The following is a 10,631-nucleotide window of genomic DNA, read 5'->3' as shown; positions in this document are numbered from 1 at the left end:
CCTCAGCTTTCAATAAAAACAAATCTTCCTTCAGGGAGCCGTGGAACTAGCTTAGTAAGTGATGCTTTGTTGGTTTTTATGGAGCAGACTGTGTTTGTTGTTGTTTGGAAACAGTCTTTTTAGCCTCTACTGGCCTTGAGAACTTCCAGCAAATTCTCCTGTCTCAGCCTCCCAGGTGTGGTGGATCACCAGAGGTGTGGTGGTGAGGGTGTGTTGGGATGTGCTTGCAATTCCTGTGCTGCAGCAGGCAAACCCTGGGACTTACTGGCCAGCCAGCCTACTCCACTTCATGAATTCCTGGCCTGTGAAAAGATCCTGTAAATAAATAATACAAAAACAAATAAAAACAGGGCCCCAAGGCCAGGCTCAATCATTTGGTGAAAAGAACCCACCCCAACAGGCTGCCCTTTGACTGCCACACACTTCCTGTGATACACATATGGGTATTAAACACAAAGCAGCAAGTGCACATCAACACACACACACACACACACACACACACACACAATCTCTTGATGGTGGAGGTAAGGAGGTAACATATGTGTGTGTGGTGTGGTGTATATGTGTTTTTTGTTTTGTTTTGTTTGCATTTTGTTGTTGTTGTTTTGAGACAGAGTTTCTCTGTGTAGCCTTGGCTGTCCTGGACTTTGTAGAGCAGGCTGGTCTTGAACACACAGAGATCTGCCTACCTCTGCCTCCCTTAGTGCTCGGATTACAGGCATGCGCCACCTCGCTCGACCCTTAACATTTATCTTAAGGAAACAGAACAGGGCCTTGGAATGTAGGTCATTTATTTGGTAGAGTCCTAGCATGTTGGAGCCCCTGGGCTCTATTCATAGCACCATGAAAATGAATGAATAAATAAAATACTATACACAGTGTTGTTCTTTCAAGGGCGTTCATTAAAGATAAGTGATTAAAATGACACTTAGGATATTTAATGATATTAAATGCATAGATTATTAAATATACAAACAAGATCCAACTCACAAATATCAAAACAAAAATGCTAAGTTCAGATATACCATTTTCATCATATTGCTTAAATCTTGGTACTAGAAATAGTGACTGAGACTTTCTTTTCCTCCTACAACTATATTTGAACAATAAAGTTTAAATTTTAATGTAGCAGAGCCTGGCATGGTGGTGCATGCCTTTAATCCCAGTACTCGGGAGGCAGAAGCAGGCAGATCTCTTGTGAGTTCGAGGCCAGCCTGGTCTACAAAAACGAGTCCAGGACAGCCAAGGCTACCCTGAGAAACCCTGTCTTGGAAAAAAAAAAACCCAAATAAATAAATAAATAATCTATAAAAGAAAAAACAATATGACTTATAACTCTATTTGTGTATAGTCCGGTTACAACAGTTGTGAGGAAAGATGTCTGTCGTAAGCATTTCTTAAAAGTGTTACTCTTTACTTGCTTTTGCCAGGCCCCTCTTTCTGGGACACAGAACAGGACATTGTTTCTGAATCCTAAACAGGCAGAGTGTCTAGTGGCAGAAGCCCTCTTCCTAGAAGACAGTCCAGTCTGTGCAAGGACCAGCTGAGCCACATCCAGGAGTTAATCCCACAGTCCTCTGGGGCAGCAAGAAGCATTGCCTCCTTACCGCTTACATAGCTTAGAGTGAAATTAGGGGGCAGATTGCTTGGGATTGCCCCATTCTTCAGGGGTTCCCCTGGTAAGCATCGGGGGGGATTCCCTTATATATGGTAGAACCCTAACAGTAAGTATGGGGGCTACAGGAGGGAACAGGTCCCTGCTTGTTACTGGGGGGAATTCCTAAAAACTCCTTTTACAGAGAGGGAGATCCCCTTCTTAGTCAAAGTTCCCTTGGCACTGGGTATTTGGAGGCAGAGACCTGATTCCTTCAAGGTTTCTGATCTCCTTTAGGTTTTAGAGAAAATAAAGTCGATAACACAAGCACATGCCACAGCTACTGTGCTCACCGCTACAGCCTAGCTAATTAGGTCTCATGGTCACAGAATTTAAAGCACTCACATGAATCTAGTATAATCATCATCAGCATCATCAGCATCGCCTTTCTCTTGAGACAGGAGCTCCTGAATGCTGGGCTGGCCTCAAACCTTATGTAGGTAAGGATGGCTTATGAGTCTCTTCCTCCATTTTCCAAGTGATGGGATCCCAGGTATGTGCTAGCATGCCTGGCTTATGAGGTCCTTGGCATCTAATCAGGGCATGGTTTGTGCTGGATAAGCCCTCCACGTTCACATACCCAGCCTTAGTATCTTCACTCTTTTAAAAATTATTTTTATGTGTGTGTTGGGGGCAGGTTGACTGTGGAGTAGAGAGGAGGGAACTGGACCCTCAGGAGATAGAGTTCTAGGCAATCAGCTGAGATGCTCAGTAGATCCCCCTCCCCAAATGTCACTCATTCTCAGTCAACTTGTATTTAAAGATGATTCCAGAAGGAAGACAATGTGGAAACTAATTTTTATTTTTGGTATTTTTTTTTGAAACAGGGTTTCTCTGTTGGCTGCCCTGGAACTCTCTCTGTAGACCAGGCTGGCCTTGAACTCACAGCGATCTGCCTGCCTCTGCCTCCTGCTCAGATTAAAGGCGTGCATCACCATGCCTGGCTTATTGTATTGAAGTATTTGTTCATACCTGGGTGGTGGTGGTGCACGCCTTTAATCCCAACACTTGGGAGGCAGAGGCAGGCGGATCATGTAGTTTGAGGCCAGCCTGGTCTACAAAGCAAGTTCAGGATAGTCAAGGCTACACAGAGAAACCCTGTCTCAAAAAACAAAAAAAGAAAAAAGAAAAAAAAGAAATATTTGTTCATTGATTTATTTTTTGAGACAGGATCTTGAGTTGCTTAGCCTAAAGCCTGTTATGTAACAGAACTAGCTTGAACTGATCCCCCTGCCTCAGCTTCTTCGGTCCTGGGATTGCAGTAATGTGTCACCATACCTGACGACAGTGGAGACTTTATAAAACATAAGGAAGGATGTGTGTGAGAGGAAAGGTACTCTGTAAGTGCCACTAAGGATTCAAACATTTTTTATTGACTGTTGCTTCTAGAAAGCAAATACTAGCATAACTAAATATAGCTCCTATTATATATACATTAAGTAGGGATACAAGATTGGGATAAAGTAAGATTTATTAGTTTTTGAGTAAAACAGACATACAGATGACATTTCTCAACATCTTAATCTTATAACTCATTGATGTCAATAACCACTTTTTAAAGGGAAAGTGGCCACGATGGTTAAGAGATAATGATGTATTTATTTGCAAAATGCCTAGAACTTAAAAAAAAAAACATGGCAAGCCAATCATGTCATTGTTGTTACGTTTTTCTACACTGCAGCAGCCACTGCAGGCAGGTTTCTCTTCTTACTCCAAGGTAAAGGAACATGCAGGCTGCAGTACTGTCTTAAAATCAACAACCAGAACTCAGCAATGGTACAGATCTGAGGACCTTTATCAGAGTAAGTGGCCTAGAGCACCTGATGGCCAGGTGACAGTGTGGGCGGGTAATGATGTGTGTATTGCTGGGAAGATAACTTGAAGTCCTATCAGTCTGCACAGTGAAATTGTGTTGCCTGTTATAGGTGATAGGCAAACGGATACAAGGAAACACAGCTCGCATTAGGATTAATGAATTTTATTTCATATACAAAACCTCAATACCCCAGGTACTATAGTCAAGGTGAGCTGAGTCAAAGTGGCTTTGAAAGATGTAGATCAACACATACATTTCAACATTCATGCTTGAGTTTAGTTCAACTGACAATGTTAAGGCGACTGGGCATAGTGGCTCTTACCTTTATTTATTTTTATTTATTTAATGGTTTTTCAAGACAGGGTTTCTCTGTGTAGGCTCTCACCTTTAATCCCAGCACTTGACTGAGGCAAAATTGCTGTGAGTTTGAAGGCAGCTACATGTATACAGTGAGTTCTAGGACATCCACAGATATAAAGTGAGACCCATCTAAGCAAAATAAGCAAACCAAAAATTCCATCGAAGTAGCTGGCACGGTGCAGAACAATGAACTCAAGGCCAGCCAGGCTGTGTAATAAAGCTGTCTAAAATATATATATATAAACAATTAGTAATTTATAGCGTTTGGGAAATTTTGCCTTAAATTACACACACACACACACACACACACTGTGTAAGCCAGGCAGTGGGGGCACATGCCTTTAATCCCAGTGTTTCGGAGACAGAGGCAGACAGACCTTTGTGAGTTCGAGGCCATCCTGGTCTACTGAGTGAGTTCCAAGACAGGCAAGGCTACACAGGGTAACCCTGTCTTGAAAAACCAAAGGAGGACGAGGAGGGGGAGGAAGAGAAAGAGGGGGAGAAATAAATAATAATAATAATTGTGTGCACAGGGTGTTGTTCCTGCACATAGGTCTGTACACCACGTGTGCCTGGGGCCTGGCAGCAAAAGCGGCTGACACAAACCCTGTAGCTGGACTTACAGGTCATGAGCTACCTACATAGGTCCTGGGAACTTAATTCTGGGTCCTCTGGATGAGCAGCCATCTATCCAGCCTCCAGCATCTTAATTTTAAAACTTGAAAGAGGAGAGACCCCCCTACTCAGAAGGGGAAAAGGAGCCAAGTACGGTGATGCATCCTTCTGGAAGCTTCAGGCGGATCAATGTCTGTGGGTTCCAGGCCTAGTGAATTCTGGGACAGTCAGGGGCTACACAGAGACTCTGCCTTTAAAAAAGAAAAACAAGTTAGGAAGAAAGGAAAAGGAAAGCCTGAAATAGGCTCAAATAAAGGATTTTATGATTTATCTTGTGGGACATGGTGGTGCACACCTGTGGGATGCTGAGGCAGGAGGATTGCTGAGTTCTGGATCAGCTTGGGGTAGATATTTCTTTATTTTGAGATTAAGGTGTGTGTGTGTGTGTGTAGGGGGAATAGAGGGTAAGTTTGAGGGCTCTTGATTGGCAAGCCTCTTTCGGGAAGGAAAAAAACCTAGATTAGTATGACTTCAGGAGGTTCATTTCCAGCTTAGACAGTTCTAATCACTGTAAATTCCATACACGATGCCAAGAGCTTTTCTCAAAGTCCCCAAAATTAATTCTCATCTGCACACGCTGTCTTCGGGGCGCTGCACTCCTTTCGAAGCCGCACGCAGCGCCCGCAGGAACTGGCTCCTCCCCGCTCGTGGGGAAAACCCTGCCTAATATTTATAACGCTATGACATACTGTAATACTCACAAGGTGGTTGTAGAAGTATAAACACGACTGGAGCCATCTGATTGGCTGCTGGTGATGTAACACCCATGTCAATACTTCCCAGTGAACGCACGTGTTCGACCTTTTATTTAAATTTCCATTTCATCACAGCAATAAGACACTCGGGGCGGTGCATTTTCTGTGAAACGATCGTTGCCCGGGGCCAGAGGTGCTGCCCGGCGCACACAATGCGCTCAAGGAGGTGTCCTCGCTAGGAGGGCACCGCCTGGTCCAGTCTTTTGTGAAGGAGCAAAATAAGTTCACTTCCTCGGGCACGGCCACCCGTGTCCCCCCCGCCCCAACACACACACCCAGCAGATGACAAGGCTGCTGCGCGTTCCCACCCACCGCAGTTACTCCTGGAGTCCCAGGTGGAGTCGTGGCGAGAGCAGGGCACCGTGCGCCCGGCGCGCGGCGGCTGCGGCCGGCCGGGCGGCCCCTGACACCCGCCAGCTGTTTGTCCTGGCCGAGCCGGCCCCGCCCTGAGACCCCGGCCCCGCGCCCCGCCCGCCACCCGCTTCCTTCCCGCGGCCGCACCCCCGCCCGCAGGCCCGAGCGGCCGGCCCCTTTCCCGGTCCCCGGGCGCCCCCGGCCCAGCCCAGCCCGGCCCAGCCCGCCCCCTCCCCCGGCCGGCCCCCACCCTCTCCCCCTCCAGCGGTTACTGCTACCCCGGTGCATTGTGGGCGCACGGTCCGTTGTTCATTTGCCATTCGACCTCCGCCAGGGCCTGGTCGGACGGAAACGCTCCGCCGGCTTTATTGTCGGCTCGCTATGTGGCGGAGCCCGGCGGCTTAGCGCGCTCCTCGCGTCTGCGCCTCGGCAGTCGGCGGCGGCGGCGGCGCGGCTCCCCGAAGACCGAGAGCTGTTGGCGGGCCGGTGTGCAGTCGCGCGGCGCTGAAGCGGGGCAGCGGAGGGGCGCCCGCACTCCTCCTCAACTTCGAAGGCCGCACGCCCCCCCCCCCAACCCCGCCGGCTCGCCGCTCCGCCGCCCGCCCACCGCTCCGCGCGGGACGCTGCCCGGAGCGCGGCGGGGCGGGGGTGGAGAGGACGCGGCCGGGACAGGGGCGGCAGCCGGCAGCGGCAGCGGCGGACGCGTGCGGCGGCGGCCAGGGAGCCAGCGCGAGGGTGAGGGTGAGGCCGGGCCGGCGGGAGCGCAGAGCAGCGCAACGCAGCGCCGGGGGCGGGGGCGAGTCGTTAGGGGAGCCGCGGCGGGCGGGCGGGCAGGCGAGCGCGCGGGACGCGACCCGAGGCCGGGCGCGAGCCGAGGCACCGGGCGGCGGCGGCTGCGCGCGCCATGTCGTTCAGTGAAATGAACCGCAGGACGCTGGCGTTCCGAGGAGGCGGGTTGGTCACCGGCGGCGGCGGCGGCGGCGGCGGCCCCACGAACAATAACGCCGGCGGGGAGGCCTCCGCCTGGCCTCCGCAGCCGCAGCCGCGACAGCCCGCGCCGCAGCAGCCCAATGGGCGCGGGGCCGACGAGGAAATGGAATCGGAGGGCCTGGAGCCCCAAGACTCGGAGGCCTCCGCCGGGGCGGCCGCTGCTGCCGCCGCCGAGGACGCCAAGGAGTTGCTGCTCCCTCAGGACGCGGGCGGCCCCGCCTCGCTGGGCGGCGGCGGCGGCGGCGCGGGGGGCCCCCTGTTAGCGGAAAGGAACCGTCGGACTCTGGCCTTCCGCGGGGGAGGCGGCGGGGGTCTCGGCAACAATGGCAGCAGCCGCGGCCGCCCGGAGACCTCGGCGTGGCCCCTCAGGCATTTCAATGGGCGAGGGCCGGCGGCCGTGGATCTGGAGCTGGACGCGCTGGAGGGGAAGGAGTTGATGCAGGACGGCGCGTCCCTGAGCGACAGCACCGAGGACGAGGAGGAGGGGGCGAGCCCGGGCGACGGCAGTGGGGCGGAAGGCGGCAGCTGCAGCAGCAGCAGGCGGTCGGGAGGCGATGGCGGGGACGAAGCGGAGGGCAGCGGTGTGGGAGCTGGCGAAGGAGAGGCTGTCCAACACTTCCCGCTCGCGAGGCCCAAGTCCCTCATGCAGAAGCTCCAGTGCTCCTTCCAGAGCTCTTGGCTCAAGGATTTCCCTTGGCTGCGGTATTCCAAGGATACTGGCCTTATGTTTTGCGGCTGGTGCCAAAAGACCCCCGAGGAGGGGGCCAGCGTGGACCTTCCCCAGGTGGGGCACGATGAGCTTTCGCGAGGGACCCGCAACTACAAGAAAACCCTGCTCCTGAGGCACCACGTCTCCGCTGAGCACAAACTCCACGAAGCCAACGCCCAGGTACAGTAGATCCGGCTCTTTGCTCTTCATTCTTTTTCGTCTTCTTTTTTTCTTTTTTCTTTTTTTTTTTGAGATCCTTTGGGAAAGGCTTATCAGTGGGAAAGACTAAAACTGAAGCAAAGAAAGAAAAATAAAAAAGGATCCGGGTGAAGGCCTCATTCCAATCAAGAGAGGTTCGGGGGAGCTTATGCGTAGGGGTTTAGAAAGCCTGGGAACAAAGTTTTCCGAAGTTGTGGATGTACTTGGGGAGGGGGTGGGACGACAGTTAGCTCTGGATTTATTTTATTTCTTATGAGTTTAAGGTTTGTCTGTGAGATTGAATCCGAAAGAGGTAGGAGATTTTAACCATAGAGATTGACTTTCAGTCAAAAAAGATCTTATTTATTTATTTAAACCAGCGGAGATTTTTAGAACAGCCTACTGCCTTGTTCTACCGCGAAGTGCTAGAAGTAGTCTGAAGAATGGATTAAACAGTTTCCTTAAAGCTAGGTCCTACTGGCTGCCTACTCTTTAAGTTCTCGTGTCTGGTCGAGATGATGTGAAAGGCACATGTAAATGTGGAGGAAGCTAGTTGAATAGCATGAATCATTTTTACTATGTCCATCTCTGTTGAGCTCCTATTTTGTAGTTTTAATTCCCCCTTTTAAAACAGTCCTATCCTCTGCACAGGAACCTAACCATTTTGATAGCCCTTTTCAAGTCAGACGGATGCTGCTCCGGTCCTCCTTTTTATGACTCAGACAACCTGTGGTGGTGGGTGGATTCATTCTTTTGTATTGCTCCGCCAGTCATTGATTTTAGAAAGTCAACACTCAGGTATTAGTACCTCACTGCGGTGTTTATGGGAGCGATCCTGCGGCTCAGCACACATACAAGTAACCCAGCTTAGCAGAGCTTTACTTTTAAAAGCATGGGGTTATTTTGTTTATTCCCAGAAGACAGGGAAATTAACCTTGTTTGGATTGATTCTGTTATATGCACAAGTTATCTTTGCCTAAATCTTACAAGGAAGGTCAACCTTCCCCCACCCCCACCCCTTTGTGAGACCGAGTATCTGGCTGTCTTGGAACTCAATGTTTACACCAGGCTGGCCTTGAACTCACAGATCTGCCTGCCTCTGCCTCCTGAGTGCTGGGATTAAGGGTGTGCACCACCACACCTGGCTGAAGGTCACATATTTTTAAGATACAAAACCCAAACAGTTTTAATGAGTTATCTTAAATCCTGGATGTAACCTGAGGTTAGTGTCTATAAAGAATGCTGTGATGGAGAAAATAATGAGTTTTGAGCAGATCCGGGTCCAGACCCGAGCTTTCTGCAGTACTACCTTTGGAGATTGTGTTGTAAATTTGGTAGGCCTAACCTTTTTCTTGTTTTGGGTGTGACAGACTCATTTACATTCTTCTGAAAAGTAATTTTGTTTTACACAAGAGGCATTTCAGGCATTGAAGAGTTAAGTAATAGATACCTGAAGGTATTTAGTAAGATGATAGAAGCTGTGGCTTGTGAAAACAGTGAAAAGCTGAATTTTCCAAGTATCATTAGGTTAGTATTTAGAAATATTCTATTAAAAAATTGCAATGAGTGAGTTTTCTTAGGGAATCTTCGGTGGACCAAATACTACTCTGTAGACAAACATGAATGGGACTGAAAATTATAATTAGCTGCTCAGTGATCCATAATTCAGAGGAAGAGAGGATTAGTTGGATAACCTTATGGTAGATTTAGTATGGGTGTATCCTGCAGGCATGTACCTGGATTTCAGAGTTCATTCCTAGGTAGAAACTTTTTTTTAAGGGCTGGAGAGAGAGCTCAGAGGTTAAGGGCAGTGATTGCTTATTCCAGAGGACCAGGATTCAAATCCTAGCACTCACATGGCTCCTCACAACTGTTGGTAACTCCAAGATCTGACACTTTCACATAGACATACATGCAGGCAAAACACACCAGTGCCCATAAAATAAAGGTAAATAATTAAAGAATTTGACCTCTGAAATACCCCTTCCCAAGCACTGATGACATTGCCTTTTAATGTGCCATCCACTTTGTTTTAAGGGCATTGTTCTGTTAAATCCTTAACTTCAACTAATGAGCCATCTCTCCAGGTCTTAAGGGGTTATGTATTTGTCTCCTTGATTGAATTTTAGGTGTTGCCATTTTGAACTGATTCTCACCATCTCTCTTTATTTGTGGCTAACTTTAGTTTGAGGGAGATCTTGTTCTTCCAAGAAACACCTGAAAAATCCCTTTTCCTTGTTAATATTAGTGACAGGTTCCTAGTACTCTGAGCATGATTTAATCGTTATTTTCTTTGTTGCCCCATAGCCTTTGATTAACCATGGGAGGCAGTGTAACAGTTTGTGAGAACTTCTTCGGCCCAGGGTCTAGGTCTTGGGTCCTGAACCTCTAACGTTTCTTATCTTCTTTCCCTCTTTCTTTCTTTCTTCCTTTCTTTCTCTCGCCTCTCTTTTCTTTCCAAGACAGGGTGTCTCTGTGTAGTCTTGGCTGTCCTGGAGTTGCTTTGTAGACCAGGCTGGCCTCAACTTCACAAAGATCTGCCTGCCCTCTGCCTCCCTGAATGCTGACATTACAGGCTTGTGCCACCATGCCTGGCTGTCAGACTTACTTTATTAGAGATTACTCTTAGAAAAAAAATTAATGTAGGTAGTGCCTTGTAGTCCTGGCTGGCTTGGTTGGCTTCAAACATTCTTTGCTCCTTTTACCTGTTTATTAAATGTTGGGACTATAGGCATACCCCCGTCCCCCAGCTGAATGTTTACATGTATCTAAGCAGTGCTGGTATCTAATCCAAGATCTTATGCTTACTAGGCCAGTGCTCTTACTGATGAGCTTCACTCCTCAGGACCAGGATTTGTTTGTTTATTTCCTGGTCCCTCATTCATTAATGTCATCCTTTACATTTTTAAAAAAATCTTATTGCAACAGAGTCTCCCTGTGGTACAGGTTAACCTTAAAGTCCCACTGTGTCATCAATTCTGAAGCCACCTTGTTATGGTATTGCTCTTGAATTAAGAGCCAACTATTTTCCCTTTTCATACTTCCTAAGACTAAGGCCCATCAGGCTGGGCATTCTGAACTTTTCTCATTATAAGTGTAATATTTTCGCTTCACAGAGTA

The 10,631-nt window shown here is 48.7% G+C and overlaps 1 protein-coding gene across 1 annotated transcript in view; it reads left to right on the top strand.

The window, feature by feature from the left end:
* The first annotated feature begins 6,518 nt into the window (after positions 1-6,518).
* The window catches only part of Zbtb10 (zinc finger and BTB domain containing 10), a 33,424-nt gene continuing 29,311 nt past the window's right edge, over positions 6,519-10,631 (top strand). The window contains exon 1 of the mRNA XM_051158312.1: positions 6,519-7,493. Coding sequence (XP_051014269.1) covers positions 6,519-7,493 — 975 coding nt within the window. The remainder of the gene's footprint in view (positions 7,494-10,631) is intronic.

This window comes from Acomys russatus, chromosome 2, assembly GCF_903995435.1.
Source record: "Acomys russatus chromosome 2, mAcoRus1.1, whole genome shotgun sequence".
In the NCBI taxonomy this organism is placed as follows: Eukaryota; Metazoa; Chordata; class Mammalia; order Rodentia; family Muridae; genus Acomys; species Acomys russatus.
This window is presented reverse-complemented; position numbering and strand designations above follow the sequence as displayed.